The sequence below is a fragment of the Ciona robusta genome, chromosome 1, assembly GCF_009617815.1.
Source record: "Ciona robusta chromosome 1, ASM961781v2".
NCBI lineage: Eukaryota > Metazoa > Chordata > Ascidiacea > Phlebobranchia > Cionidae > Ciona > Ciona robusta.
Window position 1 is genome coordinate 897342 of NC_143235.1, and position 18799 is coordinate 916140.

Genomic DNA, 18799 nt, shown 5'->3' on the forward strand with positions numbered 1-18799 from the left:
AAAATCAGCATCTGTTTTTATTGTTAAAATATTGATTCGTTTTTCTTTTTTGGATTAAGGCACCGATAGAAAAGAAAGACAGAAACAGTTGTTAAAGATAGACGCAAACAGAACGCCAGTCACTATGCAGCAAATCCTGTATACTATGACGTAATAATGGGCTCGTCCATGACGTAATTCGCGTATACCGGAAGTTGCGTCATTGCACGTTATTATGTAGTTATTGTAGTAGATATTTGCATGCAAAACAACGTGTCAGAGAAGATGCAGAAACACGTCAATAAAAAAGGCAAACAAATCTAGATTTACTAATTGTAACTTCTTCTGTAAACAGTTTATATTATCAAAAAGCAGATATTTTAACGATGAAAAATATCACTGCAATTTGTCGAGTAACTTTGAAGCAGTTGGGTAAAAGTGCTTGTAATGGCAGCAACAAAAGTACAGTTTTTGCATCATCACGCAGAAATTATTCAGATTCCGAAGCTTCAAACAAAGAAAAGCGAATCATAATTACAGGTACAGTATCGCACTACGTGTATTGTGATGTGGGGTAAGATGGGATAATGTTAGCAAATAATATCCCATATTTCCCGACCGCGTTTTAAACAATTAATAACGCACTTTATAGTTATGAGGATACGGCTATATAATTCTATAAATATTTTATATTTACCACCAAATGGGACGAAAAAGGCGAATGAAAACATGTCCCAACTTACCCCGAACTACTATATACACATTTATTTTAAATAGAAAGCCAATATAACCGTTTTATCTTGCCAGGTGGCCTGGGGCAACTCGGGCAGGGATTGGCGAAGAAACTTCGAAGCAAGTACGGCAGAGAAAACGTTTTGTTAACTGATATTCGTATTCCTGATAAAAGTATAGTGAAAGAAGGTAATTATAATGACTCATATGCAATATAGTGCAACATAGGTCTCCTATAGTTTACGAATGTGTCAATATAAGTCTAACTCTGAAAGAAGGTAATTGCATTAGTGCACATAAATATTGTATAACATAGGTCTACTAAAATTATGTATATGTCATATAGTGGGGTGGGGGAAGATGGGACACCTTTAGCACATAATATCCAAATATCCTGATCGAGTTTTAAACAATTAACAACGGTCTATGAAAGTCGCGAGGACAAGGTTTTATAACTCTTTGAGCGTTCTTTGTTTACTACCAAAATGTACGAGAAAATAGAATGAAAAGGTGTCCCATCTTCCCCCATCCTACTGTAATAGTTTAAATAAAAACAATAACGTATAATAGGCTATAGTAAACCACAGTAAACTAAAACAGTATTTAAAGTACTATGGTGTAACATAGGTGTACTAAAGTTTGTGTACACGTCCATATATAATTATATATATACGTCTAACTCTAAAAGAAGGTATTACAACAACGCATATACACTATATAGTATAGCATAGGCCTGTACTATAGTTTATGGATATGTCATAATAGTTTGGATAATTACAATATAACGTACAATAGGCTATAGTAAACCATGGTACACTAAAGCACTGTTTAGACTAGAGTACAATACATACAGGTCCACTCTATTGTATATAGTATATATAGTGGAGTGGGGGAAGATGGGACACCTTTAGCAAATAATATCCAAGTATCCTGATCGTGTTTTAAACAATTAACAACAGTCTATGGGAGTCGTAGGGATATAGTTTTATAATTCATTGAATGTTCTTTGTTTACTACCAAATTGGTCAAGAAAACATAAAATGAAAAAGTGTCCCATCTTCCTCCACCCTACTATATAAACGTCAGCAATACAGTTTATGTTTACGTCTAACTCTAAGGAGGTAATTAGAATAGCGCTTATAGAGACTATAAACCGTAGCACATTAAAACGGAAATATAGTAGGGTGGGGAAGATAGAACACCTTTTCATTCTATGTTTTCTTGTCCAATTTGGTAGTAAACAAAGAACATTCAAAGAATAATAAAACCGTATCTTCGCAACTCCAATAGACCGTTTTCATTCTTTAAAACTCATCAGAATATTTGGATATTAAGTCCTAAAGGTGTACCGTCTTCCCCCACCCTACTATATATATAGGTCAGCTATGGTTTATGCATATAGGCCAATTGTCTGACTATTGTAGAAATGTAATGGAATGTTTAAATTATAACAGCATATGTTGTTAGAGTAGAAACCTCAATCAATCAAGGATGCAGAATATCGATCACTAAATCAATGTGGGCCACGCAGATGCTGCTGCAGATTTTATATTCTGTTTCTTTAACAAATTGGTTTAATGATCAAGCGTTACGAAATGCGTAACGTTATAATATCAGTGTTCTGTTTCATATACTTCGTGCCAGCTTACGAGTTACCACGTATATGTAACTTGCTTATCATTGCGTGGCGGGGCAGCAACAGGCGCTATAATATACGGATGTTCTGTTTCATACACCTTGAGCCCGCTTGCGATTTACTACGTATGTAACTTTACTTTTTAAGATATTTTTCTTTAACTTAAACTTGTGAATTTTAAAATAAATAAGCACAAATTTGTATTCCAGGACCTTATGTATATGCTGACACTCTTAACTATGACGCAATAAAAGAATTGGCAGTGAACCACCGCGCTGATTGGCTGATACATTTCAGCGCATTGCTCAGCGCGGTGGGTGAGGCGAATGTCCCTCTGGCGGTCAAAGTGAATATTAATGGAATGCACAATGTATTGGATGTTGGTAAGAAACATGTACTGTAACAAATTGTATAGTAGGGTGAGGGAGACGGGACATCTTTAGTACAGAGCCGTGAGGATGCAGTTTAGAATTCTTTGTATGTTCTTTAGTATAGAGTGGGGAAAGATGGGACACCTTTAGCACATAATATCCAAATAACTTATTCATGTTTTAAGCAATTACCAACGGTCTATGGGGGTCGTGAGGATACGGTTTTATAATTCTTTGAATGTTATTTGTTTACTACCAAATGGAGCGAGAAAATAGAATAAAAAGGTGTCTCATCTCCCCCCCCCTACGAATTTTCAGCCGTACTGCACTATAAAATATAAATTCATTCATTCATTCATTCATTTACTCATTCATTCATTCATTCATTTATTCATTAATTCATATTATTTTAATTCTAGCCAACGAACTTGGCCTAAAGTTATTCATACCAAGCACTATTGGAGCATTCGGCACAGATTCCCCCAGAAACCCGACCCCGGATGTTTGCATACAACGACCAAAGACTATATACGGGGTTGCTAAAGTTCACGCTGAACGTATGGGCGAGGTAATTAAGTTTGTGGATTATTTGACCTTATCAACGGGTCGTCTGGTATGGAAAAACGTAGTGTATTTTCGAAGTTTCGTCTGCCATCCAGCAAGACTAAAGTTTTGGGTTCAAGACCCGTCGCTACTATCATTGTGTACATATGGGTCGTTGGGCAAGACACTTAACGGCAATTGCTTCAACCCAGTGGTCACTGATGGGCTGTCCAAATTGTCAGCCATACTGAAGATTACCTAAGACGTTACTACGCAGTATACCTTGTAAGCGGGCACAAAGTGCATGTAACAGAACACCCGTGTTATAATTACGACTGTTGTTTTCCGGCCACTTATAGATAAATAAGTTACATTCATTCATGCATTCATGATGGGGTGTTTTACGTCTCAATTATTGTTGTTTGTGCAGTACTACCACCATCGATTCAACTTGGATTTTCGTTGTCTTCGATTTCCTGGTATTATATCATGCGACACGAAACCCGGCGGTGGAACAACAGGTAATATGCAAGTGTAATCAATATATCTCTAGTATAGGCCATAGGGTAATATATAGTAGGGTGAGGGAAGATGGGACACCTTTAGCACATAATATCTAAATATCCCGATCGTGTTTTAAACAATTACTAACGGCCAATGGGAGTCATGGGCATATAGTTTCATAATTTCTTGAATGTTTTTTGTTTACTACTAAACGGGGCGAGAAAATAGAGGTAAAAGGTGTCCCATCAACCTACACCTTTCTGTAATATACAAGTTATTATTATTATTATAATGTCTAATCGACTGTTGTTTTGCTGCTAATTCCCTTCTCTTCGCGGTTGTAATTAATCCAAACAGCGAATACATATATAGTAGGGTGGGGGAAGCCGGGAGATCTTTTCCACATAATATCCAAATGACCTGACTGTGTTTTGAACAATTAGCAACAGTCTATGGGAGTCGTGAGAATACAGTTTTATAATCCATTGAATGTTCATTGTTTACTACTAAACGGGGCGAGAAAGTAGAGGTAAAAGGTGTCCCATCTTACCCCCACCCTACTATGTTTACATATACAATTGTAAAATGCAAAAATGTACTACGGAGGCAGTTCTTATTAACCATATTTATACGTGTTTTAATTTCCACTTTTACAACACACAGATTACGCTGTGGAGATATTTCATAAAGCGTTATCTAATGGTAGTTTCGTTTGCAACGTGGCTCCTGACACACGGTTGCCTATGATGCAAATCGATGACTGTCTTGATGCAACTATAAAGGTATGTATTTATCTAAATAACATCATCATACATCGTATGTGCGTATGTATTATTACAACTCGACCGTATAGGTTTCAATGTGTTTTTAACAATCGTGAGCATAAAGTTAGAGTCGTGAGCATAAAGTTGAATGTATGTAATGAATGTAACTTACTTTATCCTCGCGTGGCCGGAACGGGTTTAACACCTCGTGCCAGCTTACGAGTTACCATGTATCTTACTTTGTGGGTAATTATTTTTTTGGGATTTTTTCTTTTCTTTTTTTTTTTATGTATTTCTGATAATTTAGACAACCCATTAGTAACCACTGGGTTGGAGCAATTGCCGTTAAGTGTCTTGCCCAAGGACACATACGCCCACAATGGTAGCAGCATCGAGCCTTGAACCCATTACCTCTGGGTTACAGGCAGGCGCGCTAACCACTATACCACGGCGCCGGACAAAAGTTAGAGTCGTGAGCGTAAAGTTATATGAGGTTGATATTCATATTTAAGTTCAAGGGTTAAGAAAAACATTTTCTATATTCCAGTTTATGGAGACAGATGTTTCAAAGTTGCACCAGCGCGTATACAATATCAACTCTATGAGTTTCACACCAGAAGAGCTCGCGCATGAAATACGAAAACACATTCCTAATTTTGAAATCACTTACGATGTCAATCCAATGCTTCAGGAAATAGGTACAACAATATATTTTAAATATTGTATATTTGAAATAGTAGTGTGAGGTTAGATGGGAAACTGTTAAACCATAATATCCCACATTCCCCAATCGCGTTTTACCAGTTAACAACCCCAGAACACCGTGTTATAAAGACTGTCGTTGCCCCTGCCAGTATATATACAAGTAACATGTGGTAACTTGTAAGCTGGCACGAGGTGTATGAAACAAAACACCCGTGTTATAACGACTGTCGTTACCCCGCCATGCGAGGATAAATAAGTTACATACGTGGTAACTTGTAAGCGGGCACGAGGTGTATGAAACAAAACACCCGTGTTATAACAACTGTCGTTGCCCCGCAATGTGAGGATAAACAAATTTACATACTGGTAACTTGTAAGCGGGCACGAGGTGTATGAAACAAAACACCCGTGTTATAACAACTGTCGTTGCCCCGCAATGTGAGGATAAACAAATTTACATACTGGTAACTTGTAAGCGGGCACGAGGTGTATATTAAACAGAACATCCGTGTTGTAACAACTGTCGTTTTCCCGCCATGCGAGGATAAATAAGTTACATACGTGGTAACTCATAAGCGGGCACGAGGTGTATGAAACAAAACACCCGTGTTATAACGACTGTCGTTACCCCGCCATGCGAGGATAAACAAATTTACATACTGGTAACTTGTAAGCTGGCACGAGGTGTATGAAACAGAACACTTGTGTTATAACGACTGTCGTTACCCCGCCATGCGAGGATAAATAAGTTACATACTGGTAACTTGTAAGCGGGCACGAGGTGTATATTAAACAGAACATCCGTGTTATAACAACTGTCGTTTTCCCGCCATGCGAGGATAAATAAGTTACATACGTGGTAACTCATAAGCGGGCACGAGGTGTATGAAACAAAACACCCGTGTTATAACGACTGTCGTTACCCCGCCATGCGAGGATAAATAAGTTACATACGTGGTAACTTGTAAGCGGGCACGAGGTGTATATTAAACAGAACATCCGTGTTCTAACAACTGTCGTTTTCCCGCCATGCGAGGATAAATAAGTTACATACGTGGTAATTTTAAGTTGGCACGAGGTGTACGAAACAGAACACCCGTGTTATAACGACTGTCGTTGCCCCGCCATGCGAGGATAAACAAATTTACATACTGGTAACTTGTAAGCTGGCACGAGGTTTATGAAACAGAACACTCGTGTTATAACGACTGTCGTTACCCCGCCATGCGAGGATAAATAAGTTACATACGTGGTAACTTGTAAGCGGGCACGAGGTGTATATTAAACAGAACATCCGTGTTCTAACAACTGTCGTTTTCCCGCCATGCGGGGATAAATAGGTTACATACATTCATTCAATCACCCAATCTACTTTCAGCGGACAGTTGGCCAGATGTTTTTGAAGACGACAACTCGCGCCGAGACTGGGAATGGGAGCACAAATACGACTTGTCGAAATTGGTCAAATATATGCTTGAGGGAATTAAGAAGCAGATGTGGTGATAATGTGCTCGACAGTCCTGCAAACAGTGGCGCAACCAGGGGGTTGTTCAGGGATCAAGAACTCCCTTTTTTTAAATTAAAAAAAAAAAAAAAAAGAATACGTAAAACATACTAATATAATAATAATTTTTTTGTAAAACCCTCCAATTTGTTTCTGGCTGCGCTTCTACCCCAATGGTCCCCATTACTTTGCATGAAATTTTACCTGAGCGTTTTTTAAGTATTATTTTATACAGCTACATCTTTTTTATATAATCGATACAGTATTATATTTATTAAACGATAAAATTATTAAACGTCAACATTTTTTTTTCTTAGGCAAAACTGCTTTTATTTAAAGTATATCACGTTCATTGTTTCTATTTCTAATAAATTAGAATTGTACCAGTAATTATTAAGATGCGTTTTATACCTCGAGAAGCCGTTGTTGGTTTTGTTAGATGTAAAGATGACAGACAGTGTATCAGCATAGTTAAACGTAGTTCTAACGAATCTAACCGGAGTCTGTATGTAATTAGTGGTAGTGAAGGTTATCCGTTTAAGGCTCGTTGTTTCTACCGTTATAGGCGTATCTTATTATTTTTTTTGTTCATGGAAATTAACGGCACTCTGGCACAGTGGTTAGCGTGTCTGCCTCTAACTCAGAGGTAATTAGTTTAAGGCTTGTCGCTGCTACTATTGTGGGCGTATGTGTCTTTAAGCAAGACACTTAACGGCAATTGCTCCAACCCAGTGGTCACTAATGGGTTTTCCAAGTTGTCAGCCATACAGAAAAACAATCACCCACACAGTTACCTCGTAGGCAGCACGAGGTATATAAAACAGAACAGCCTGGTTATTAACGACTGTTATCCCCCGCCATGCGGTTATACAGAATTTTTTTTTTTTTTTTTTTTTTTTTTTTTTTTATTATATAATAAAAAGGCGCAACAGCACAGTTGGTTGAAAATACACAGCAGCAAATAGAAAATACGATGTATATAATTGACTTTTAAAAGTTACTCCATTTTAAGTTATGCACATCTTTCTTATTTTTGCTTTTTGCTATTATCCATTCTTCGTTTTTCATTCTGTTTACATCACTTAAGAACATGTGCAATTTCGGTTCATTCTTTGCTACTTTAGAGCGGTATACACAAAAGCGAGCACATAGTAATAAGCAAGAAACTATCGGGTTATCACTCACACCAAAAAGAAAATGCTCATCTTGAAATACAAATGGGGTGCGTAAAGTGGCACATATCCAGTCGGAAACTTCTTTCCAGAATACAATTACTTTAGGGCATGTGCAGAAAATATGATGCACTGTTTCCAGTGCACTCTCACAAAAAACGCATTGGCCTGAGTCAACAATTCCGAATTTGAATAGTTTATCATTTGTTATTATCGCCAGGTTGTTTACTTTTATTTGGAATGAGCGGAATTTTGTTTTTAAGGTACAGAAGTAATTGGTTTTGTATATTTTTTTCCAATCAGGGTCGATACCTAGTAACGTGGCCCACGTTTGGCCCTGTTTATTTGTCTGCTCGCAGGATATATTCACTAATGTCTTATATAGATGTTTGGTGTTATGGCAGTCCATCACCGTTTTTAGCAGTTTTTCGGGGTATTCTCTATATTCTGTTTGACTTGCTGGAGGCGATTCCTCCCTGTCCCATTCGTCCGGGATAGCTTTTATAAGCCGGTTGTAGCTCCAAAAATCTGTCTCCTTATATGGGACCTTCCATTTTTTTATTATTTCGTTGTATCCCATGTATTCGCCTTTTTCGTTAATAAGGTCATGATAGGAGGAGATGCCATGAGTTAAAAACTGTTCGATTAAAAAGCTTTGTTGTTTCGTTTTAATTTTTGGGTTTAACCACAATAGCCGTGGGTCCGTACGGTAGTCCGAAATTATCCCTTTCTTAAACAATCGCCGCAGTAGAATTACTGATTTGTGTAAGGCGCGAAGTGGGAATATGCGCCGAAAGTCGGCACAGCCATCTCTCATTGGTGATAACATAGCGACGGTCATGATGTTTTGGTCGACAAACTCTTTTCTATTAATTTCCAGGGAGCGTGGTAATTTGGGTCTAGTACGTTTCTTATCCATCGTAGGTTCAGTGTTAAAAGATATGTTTCGATGTCGATCATACCAGCCCCGCCTCTTTCTATGTCTGTGCACATTTTTGTACGATTTATCTTTTCCCACTTAGATTTCCAGATGAAACGAAATAGTTTCTGTTTTAATTTGTTAATAAACGTCTGCGGCGGTATTTCGGGTAAGACTGTAAGTTTGTAGGTGAGGATGGGAATGATGAGGGATTTTATGACCGTTATTTTCCCGAGAAGCGTCAGTGCACGACTAGACCAAATGTTTAAACGAATGTCGACTTTTTTTATTATAGTGGCGGAGTTAAGCGTGAAGATTCTTTTACTTTGCATTTCCAGTGGAATGACAACCCCGAGATATGTTATTTGATCATTAGGCCATGCGAGACCTTCATTGCCCATTGGGCGCATTGTACAATTCCGTTTCGTTCCTACGTAGAATGCGTTTGATTTATTTAGATTAGTCACAGAGCCAGAGGCATGACCAAAACGTCGCAGTATTTGGAAAATTAGATTAAAATCCTGTGGATTGCCCCTCGTGTATATTACCGTATCGTCGGCCAGTAGAGAGAGCTTTGTTTCATGACTATTAATATTTATACCTTGAAAGGGTGATGCTCGTAGCTCGATCGCCAGCATTTCTATAGCCATAACGAACAGAGTAGGAGACAGAGGATCGCCTTGCCGGACACCCCTGCGTATATCAAAATACTTCGACACATACCCGTTGTTTGTGACAGCACATTTTGGCGCATCGTACACTGTCCGAATCCACTTTATAATTCTACTACCGAATCCAAATGCTTTTAACGTTTCGATTATATATTCCCAGCTTATTGTATCAAAGGCCTTATACATGTCTACTGAAATAATAGCTCCCGGTATCTGTTTTAGGTCGCAGTACTCAATCATATTAAACATGAGCCGAATATTATCTCCGATATATCGTCCATTTATGAAACCGTTCTGGTCCTTGTGGATCAGATCGTCTAAGAAGCATTTCATGCGGTTGTTTATTACTTTTGAGATAATTTTATAATCTGAATTTAGAAGGGTTATCGGTCTGTAGTTTGTCGCATAGTGTGGGTCCTTGTCTTTTTTCTGTACAAGTGTAATGACACCTTGTGTTTGGGTTGTGGATAAAATACCTGTTTTTTCCGAGAATTGAACGGCTTGCATGAATACGGGTTTTAATGTCGGCCAGAACGCTTTGTAAAATTCGATAGGAAGGCCGTCGTTGCCTGGTGATTTATTGTTCCGCATTGAATTAATTGCGAATAAGCACTCTTTTTCTGTAACTTCGGTTTCAAGCACCATACTTTGCTCCGGGGTCAAGCGAGGCGGGGAAAGGCTTGCGAGATGAGCAGCGATTTGTTCAGTATTCCAATTTGTGCGATTTGGCTCATATAGTTTCTGGTAAAAGTTTGCTAGTTCCGCTATTATTGCCGATTGGTTTGTTATTTCCCGGTTATCACTTTTAAGTCTAAAGATAGTATTTTTCTCTCTGCGTATTCTTTCCAGGTTTAGGAAGTATTTTGTGCTTCTTTCTCCCTTTTCGGTCCAAAGCGCCCTACTCCTCACGATTGCGCCCATGGTCCGCTTTTCTACCAAGGTATTAAGCATGTTCTTTTGAGCTTCCCTTTGTTGTAAAAGTTTCGTCGACGGGTTGATTATACTCGTTATTTCGGATTCCGTTTTTTTAATTTTATTTTCAATCTCTTTTTGTTCAGCTTTAAGAGCTCGCGTCTTTTCCGCGCAAAATTTGATTGTTACTCCTCTCAGATGGCATTTTAACGCATCCCACCTCAGCGTCGGCTTAAATTGTTGCGGGGGGTTAAATGTACAAAATTCTTTAATTTCTGCCTTAATCATTTTTATGTAGCGAACATCAGATAACACAGTCGAGTTCAGTTTCCAAGTACCCCTACCTCGTGGGTTAGGATCAAGCATAACCTCAAATGTAGCGACGCAATGATCTGACTTTACGCCGGGAACTATGGACGCAGCACGCAGTTTTGATAGGACGAGTTTAGAGACTAAAAAGTAATCAATTCTACTAGCGGCGTATGGGTTGTTTTGGATGCGCGTGAAAACCTTTAGACCAGGATTGTTAAATCTGAGTGGGTCTGAAAGGTTATGAGCAGTCATATTGGTTGTTAAAACGCGGTGGGAGTTTTTGTTTCGAAGGGTTGGGATGTTTCTGTCTAGCGCAGGATTTATCGTTACATTGAAATCTCCTCCTATTATAGTAGCTCCGGTATATTGGGTAATAAGCAGCTTTTGAAATAGGTCCTCGAAAAACTGAGGTTCATCCCTATTGGGGCCGTATATGTTTGTGATGGTTAATATCGTGCCGTTAATCTTTATCGTTGCCATTAACCACCGTCCGATAGGATCCGCAGCGTGGTTAAGCACTTCATATGACAGTCTTTTGTTAAAGAGTATTGCTACCCCTCTACTGTTATTGGTACCGTTGGCCCACAGGATTTCCCCTTGCCATTCCATTTCCCAAAGTTTTTGTTTCTCTCTCGAGCAATGCGTTTCTTGTAAAAAAGTTATACAGTATCGTTTGTTTTGTAAATAGCGAAAAATAGTTTTACGTTTTTTATCATTTCTTAGACCAGCTACATTAAAGGTTGCAAAATTTACAGTCATTGGAAAGTTGTTATTAAAGTTTTCTAACACCAATATCAACATCGTATTCATATTCAAAGCCACAGCTACATTTAAATGGTGCTTGCGGTTCTATTTCTTTGATATACCTTTTTCCGCAATCGCAGTGGATTAGGCGACATTTGCATTTAGCGTTAGTGCAAGCTTTACTTAAGGGTTTACCAAGAAAAACGTTAAATTGGTTGCATTTACAATGTGTGGAGTACCTTTGGCAGTTCGCACATTCGTATGTTCCATCTTCCAATCTGTATTCTGGTAGTACCGTCATGCGGTTATACAGAAGGTTGCAAGCATTCAGTGTATAAAAACTCGCGCTACCTAGCGACTATTAATTTTATAAATCTTAACCACTTTAAATTTAAGAGCAGTTCCTATTTTAAAGATGCACAGCAAAATCAGTAGTTATTCACGCTGTTTTATATATTATTACAGTCACATTTTTTAAATTTAAATTATCTACAGTGTTTTAAGCGTAAGCGTTTATCAATTTAAACAAATTAAATATTTTGTAAAAATTACAAAAATATATATAATATAATGTTCCCTTTAAAAATGTTAAAAGCTCGTAAATTCCTCAGTATGAAATTGTTTGAATGGTTGCTACGATCTAGAAGTAGATAATATGTTGTTTCGTGGTCTAATACTAGACGCAAATGGTCAGTTTTAAGCGTCTTTTTGTAGGGAATTACAAATTTTTACTTTATGTGCCTAATTTTGTACATATCTATATTAATGTTAGATTATCGTAGCTGCGTTTCGAACAACATTTTTTTTTTAAAAAGAGAACCACTGGATTTTGTGTTCCAGACGAAACTTACATATTTCTTTAAATTATATAAAGTGCCTTGATTTATTATAAACATAATAGATTTATTTTCTAATTTATTCCAACTAGTATACATTTTCTTATAATTACTTCTAACGAACATTTTTTACCGAAAACTAACGTATTTTACCAAAAAAATCATTTTTTTAGGCTAGTATTTAGAACTGGAAAAAAAATTTTTTGAAAAGAATTGTAAAATGGCCGGGCTTGCCAATGTTCGGTTGGCATCTGAAGATGGAAATGATGATTTGTACGGAGGTTTTAACGACTATAACCCTATTTTTGACACTAAAAACCTGGGAGAGGACGAAGGGTTTGTGCAAGCTGTAAAAACCAGCCATGGAAGAAGACCCCCGATGACTGCTTTGCGTGGGGCTGGGGGTTTTGCTAAACCCCCTATGGGTACGGCAGCTGGTTTAAGAGCGAATCTAGCTTCTTCTGTAGGAAGAGTGCCAAGTGATTCCGATATCGGGGCACGTCCAATGACCTCGGTCAGTGGGGCTGGGTTTTCGTCTGCCCCAAAACGTGGGGTTTTTGGAGGGAGTGCGTTTGACCCATTAAACCAAGCTACGAGGGGGATCGCAGGGGTTGCGCAACCTCTTGATGGATTGGAAGAGGAAACAGCGGAAATGAAGATCAAAGCCATGGAGAGAGCAATAGGGGAGCTAATAGAAGAAAGTGCGATTGCTAATAATAAAGGTGACTTCTTGACTGCAAAGCAAAAAGCTATAGATGCCGGGAAAAAAGAGCGACAGTTGGTTCGGCATAGAGAACAAGCTGGGTTAAGTGAAGGAATAAGTTTAGAGCTGACTTTTTCAGTTCTGTTTAATCTTGCTTGTCAATATGAAGCAAATGAGATGTACCCTGAAGCAATTAACACGTACAATGTTATTGTTAAAAATAAAATGTTCAGCAATTCTGGGAGAATTAAAGTTAACATTGGGAACATTTATTTCAAGCAGGGACAGCTGGCGAAGGCTATCAAGTATTACAGGATGGCCTTGGATCAAGTGCAAACGAGTCATAAAGAAACCAGGATTCGAATTATGCAGAATATTGGTGCAGTGTTCGTGAAGATGGGTCAATATAATGATGCTGTTACATCATATGAGCATATTATGAGCGAAAAACCCGACTTTCAAAGCGGTTTGAACTTGATTTTATGTTACTTTGCTTTGGGGGACAAGGATAAGATGGGCAAAGCTTTCTTGAAGCTGCTGTCAGTTAACCTGGGCATCGAAGATGAGGACAAATACACTGTGAGTACGGATAACGCACAGGAGAGTGTGTTTCTGGATGCGATTCGAAACGACTCATTACGACAACTGGAAAGAAGCCGAAAACTGATCGCGGAGAGATGTATTTTGGCAGCTGCGAAAATCATAGCTCCTTCCATTGAGAGTTCGTTCTCCGAAGGATTTGATTGGTGCGTGGAACAAGTAAAAGCGTCCCCTTACCACGATCTGGCCAATGATCTTGAAATCCATAAAGCGCTTATGTACCTCAAAGAAAGGGACTTTAACCAGGCTGTGAGTATTCTGAAGACATTTGAGAAAAAAGACACACATGTTAAATCACAGGCTGCAACAAATTTGTCGTTCATTTATTTCCTACAAGGAAACGCCGAAAACGCAAAGCGATATGCTGATGCTGCTGTTAAAGCTGACAGGTTTAACGCAACTTCCCTCACAAACAAAGCAAACTGCTTATACAGGGAAGGGGACGCAGAAGGAGCTGTTACTTTGTATAAAGAAGCATTGGAAAACGATTCCTCGTGCCATGAAGCTCTGTACAATCTGGGGTTGGTGAACAAATCACTCGGCAGACTTGATGATTCTCTTGACAGCTTTATGAAGTTACATAACATTGTGAGAAACAGCGCACAAGTTATGTTCCAAATCGCCTCCTTATATGAAATGATGGAAGATGGGACGCAAGCAATGGAATGGCTCATGCAGTGTGTGGGAATTGTGCCAACAGGTATAGTTTGTAGATTTTTTTTTGTTTTTATGTATGGCTGACAATTTAGACAACTTATTAGTGACCACTGGGTTGCCGCAATTGTGGTTAAATGGCTTGCTCAAGGACACAACTTTGAACCCATAACTTCTAGGGTAGGTTTGTTAACCAATTAGCAGTGCCAGACTCCTGAAAACAGCTGGGAATGGCTTGGTTTTATAGAAAGCCACTAAGAATCTTTTTATAAACCCAAATATCCAGTTAAAATCAATAAATTTAAAAACAGCAACATTTGGTTTTTATTTACTGGGTAGACAGAAATACCTGTAACAATCTAAAAACAATATGTTTTTATTTTATCCTCAAATCTTCCTTCGTAGATGCGAGTGTAATGTCGCGAATGGCTGATATTTGTGAGAATGAAGACAATGGAGATCGCACACAAGCGTTCGCCTACCGAATGGACTCCTACCGTCTCTTTCCTGCTGATATAGATACAGTAGAATGGCTTGGCGGGTATTATGTGGAATCTCAGTTCTCTGAAAAAGCGATAAAGTATTTTGAAAGGGCTGCTGTGATACAACCAAATGAGGTAAAAATACTTGTGTTTTGGCTCTTGTGGCAACACCTTTGCTGTCGTCGTTTTTGACGTCCTATTCAGGTTATCTTTTGACTTCGTTTCTGCATCCTTTTAATAGGAAATAAATAAATACAAATATGATATGCCCGACAGCAACAATATATATTATGGCATAAGCTTGTAGATTAGAGAATATGGGTTCGAGGCTTGACGCTGCTACCATTGTGGGCGTATGCATCACTATTCATTAGGCAACACATTTAATGGTAATGCTCCAAAATATTTCCGAGTAAAACTACACTTTACTTATAACTGTGGATTCAAAATTTAAGATATTGTATTTCTTTTCAGGTGAAATGGCAATTAATGGTAGCCAGTTGTTATAGAAGAAGTGGAAACTATCAAGGTGCTTTCGAAAAATACAAACAAATTCATGGAAAATTTCCCGACAACATTGAATGTTTGAAATATCTCAACAGATTGTGTTCAGACCTGGGATTAAACAAAGAACTACAGGTAAAACTGATGATGCATTAAATAATAAGTTAAATAGCAGGCAATTTAATTTTTAAACAATTGTTTTACACAATGTTTTGATATCCATACACAAATTCATTAAACAAAATGTTAGGGATAATATTGAAATTTCTGTTACTTCTGCTACCAGGCATAGTACAAACAATATATCAGTGGCTCATCTGGTATAAAAACGTATAGTGTATTTCCAACGTTTCGTCTGCCATACGGCGAGACTTCATCAGGGAATGATCATTCGTCTGCCATACGGCGAGACTTCATTCCCTGATGAAGTATACAATTTCAATATTAACAATATATCAGTGGCTCATTTCCAACGTTGGAAATACACTATACGTTTTTATACCAGATGAGCCACTGATATATTGTTAATATTGAAATTGTATACAGTGTATTTTGCTTTTTTTGCCGTGGCATGTTAGCATGTCTGTCATAGCCCAGACGCTACAGTTTGTCGTGGTTACTGTTGGTGGCTTCTGTTTCCTTGGGCAAGACACTTAACGATAATTTCTCCAATCCAATGGTCACTAATGGGTTGTCTAAATTATCAACTATACATAAAAATAAAATGATCCAATAATTTTTTTTATTAGTTGTAATTTTTTGTATTTCTGTGTAGTCCCAACATATTTTTTCTTAACCAGGAGTTCGCAAACAAATTGAGGAAAGCTGAAAAGAATCACGAAGCAAAAGCCCAGCGTGCTGAAAGCGCTTCAAAACGTGGTAAAAGTCTCAAAGCACCTGGTAAGTCACATATACTGTATTAGTTTTGACAAAAAACACATTAGATGGCTTATAACATTAGTTATAACCAGTAGCCAGAAAACATAACACGGGGAGGTTCCAAAAAAGCTTTTTTATATATATATATTTTAAATAGCCTGGGGTCGCGACCTCTAAAAACTTTCACTCTGGCTGCACCACTGGTAATAACACTTGTGCAAAGGATGGAAAATGTAATATTAATATGTTGCAAGGACAAATAAGTTACATTCAATATTTTCCAGACAGCGCAGATAGTTCAGGTGGCAGCCGTGGCAACAGTGCCTCCGGTGGTGGTTCTGCCCGTCAACGCCGTGTCATCTCCGAAATAAATATCCAAGAAAACGGTCGAAAAAATATTGATGCCTCGTATAGTGATCCACTAGGGCCCGCTGTGGACCGTCCGAAAACTGCAGCAAGGTCTCGGACGGACAACAACGATGATTTTGATGACGTAGAAATTGACGACAATCTTTTACCCGATTAAAATTCACAAAAAATGATAAATTAAAAAAGTTCCGATTTTTAATTTAAGAAATATCATTTTTTTTAACTTCTGAAATTAATAAGGACGATTTTGACAGAAAAATAGCGACAATCTTTTTCCGATTAAAACTTTCACAAAATTGATATTTCTTTAAAAAAATCCAATTTTAAGTTAAAAAAATGTCAGTTTTCTAAACTGCTGGATTTTGGTGTCGGATAACCTGTGACGGCTGTGAGCCCCTTCAAATATTCCAGTATATATGTACCATAGCAAATGCCTAGACCTCTTACGTGCTTGTCTAATTTATTTGAACCTGTCAGTAGTTATATATTTTTGTATGTACGTTCACTGTATGTCATGTTTAGTTACTTTTATCGCGGTTGTGTTGTGACATATATTTTTGTATGTACAAAAATGTTGTGTGTATTTTTGACAGACAGGTTTCAGGCAGATTCGTTTTATTCTAGATTTTTTCTCACTGAGTGCTGCAAACCAACTCACGAAAAAGTGCAAAAACTGAAACCAAAATACATTTGAATACGATAAAATATGTGCTGTGGAACTACACGTAACTTAAACGGAACTTTTTCTTCGAACTGCATACGTATCTTCGGGTTATTGTGAGCCCTTTCTTAAACCAATACCATAGTTGGCATAGTATACTGTACTTTAGAATACTGTGCCAATACACTACGCCGGCGGCGTTAACCCAAAAGATTGAGAAGTTCTGTGTTCAGCTATAACTTGGGCCGAACCTTTGTCAAGTTAAACATTAATGAAATATATTATCCAGCTATCCAGTTAGTGCACAAAACATACGCGGTTTCGCAATCTGATAGCCACTGCATAGTACGAAATTGTTTAAAACACGATCAGGATATTTGGGTATAGTAGGGTGGGGGAAGATGGGACACATTTTAGCTCTATTTTCTCGTCCCATTTAGTAGTAAACGAAGAACCTTCAAAGATTTATAAAACTATATCCTCACGACTCCCATAGACCACCGTTAGTTGCTTTCAACACAATCAGGATACTTAGATATTTATGTGCTAAAGGTGTCCCATTTTCCCTCACCCTACTATATTATAAGCTAAAGATGTCCCTTCTTCCCCCCACCCTACTTTATATTGAAACAAGTTGAATGATTGGTGCTCTCTAAGACGTTTTTGTGTTGAAAAAGTTTAATTTTATCATATTAGTATCTTGTCTTTTTCCAATCAACTGTGGCCTACGATTGTATATTTGGTAGGTTGGGGTAAGATGGGACACCTTAAGAACATAATATCCAAAAAAACTCATCGTGCTTTAAACAATTAACAACGGTCTATTGGGAGTCGCGAGGTTACGGTTTTATAATTCATTGAATGTTCTTTGTTTACGACCAACTGGGACAAGAAAATTGAATAAAAAGGTGTCCTATCTTCCCCCATCCTATTATAGTAGTGTGGGGCAAGATGACTGGTTGAATGATGGCGCATATTTTTTAAATACCTCCCACAAAAATAACATACACGGTAACGTAATTAAGCGTATGTGTGAAACAGAACATCCGTGTTATATTATAACGATTGCCCTTGCCCCGCCATGACAGCATAGGGCAAGTTACATTCATTCTATTACTATCATTATATACATCTTGCAAAATATAGTTTTGTTGATTGTAATCAAAATCAATATATGTTTTTGTTTGTAAAAAAAACAATCAGAGACGACTAAAAGTAAAATGTTGGAAGTGTGTCGGGGCAATTTTAAAGGTTTTGGAACGACTTCTATTTAATGGAAGATGGCTTTTTCGTACATTTAACATACATGGTAACTCGTAAGCTGGCATGAACACTCGTGCTATAACGACTGTCGTTTTCCGGCCAAGCAAGGATAAAGTATGTTATATACATTCATTTATTTGCTGTTTTTGCATTGAGGTGGCCGTTTGCCGACCGAAGAGGTTGTTAAGTTTTTATGGTTGAGTAGTTTAATAGAAATCTTGTACTCAAGAAAATCACGAGAAATTTGCCGATGAGTTGGAATTATCACCAGACGTGTCGGGTTTGGGTACTTTCCCAGCCTAAAGTAATTAGAATTAAGATTTTACCAGTTTGGTCAGTTTAATATGGTCCAGTGAGGGTCAGTTGTTTTGGTTGAATTA

At 37.9% G+C, this 18799-nt stretch overlaps 2 protein-coding genes across 2 annotated transcripts; both read left to right on the forward strand.

Moving 5' to 3' along the window:
• The first annotated feature begins 302 nt into the window (after positions 1-302).
• Positions 303-6835, forward strand: LOC149741132 (L-threonine 3-dehydrogenase, mitochondrial-like). The gene is made up of 8 exons (XM_089874348.1): positions 303-519; positions 787-900; positions 2557-2730; positions 3138-3286; positions 3692-3782; positions 4429-4547; positions 5077-5227; positions 6613-6835. Exons 1-8 carry the CDS (start codon positions 366-368, stop codon positions 6735-6737), a joined length of 1077 nt encoding a protein of 358 aa, XP_089730474.1. The 5' UTR covers positions 303-365; the 3' UTR covers positions 6738-6835.
• Positions 6836-12452: 5617 nt separating this feature from the next.
• LOC149741133 (intraflagellar transport protein 88 homolog) lies at positions 12453-18662 on the forward strand. The gene is made up of 5 exons (XM_089874469.1): positions 12453-14307; positions 14667-14878; positions 15218-15382; positions 16048-16147; positions 16411-18662. Exons 1-5 carry the CDS (start codon positions 12525-12527, stop codon positions 16650-16652), a joined length of 2502 nt encoding a protein of 833 aa, XP_089730595.1. The 5' UTR covers positions 12453-12524; the 3' UTR covers positions 16653-18662.
• The last annotated feature ends 137 nt before the right edge of the window (positions 18663-18799 follow it).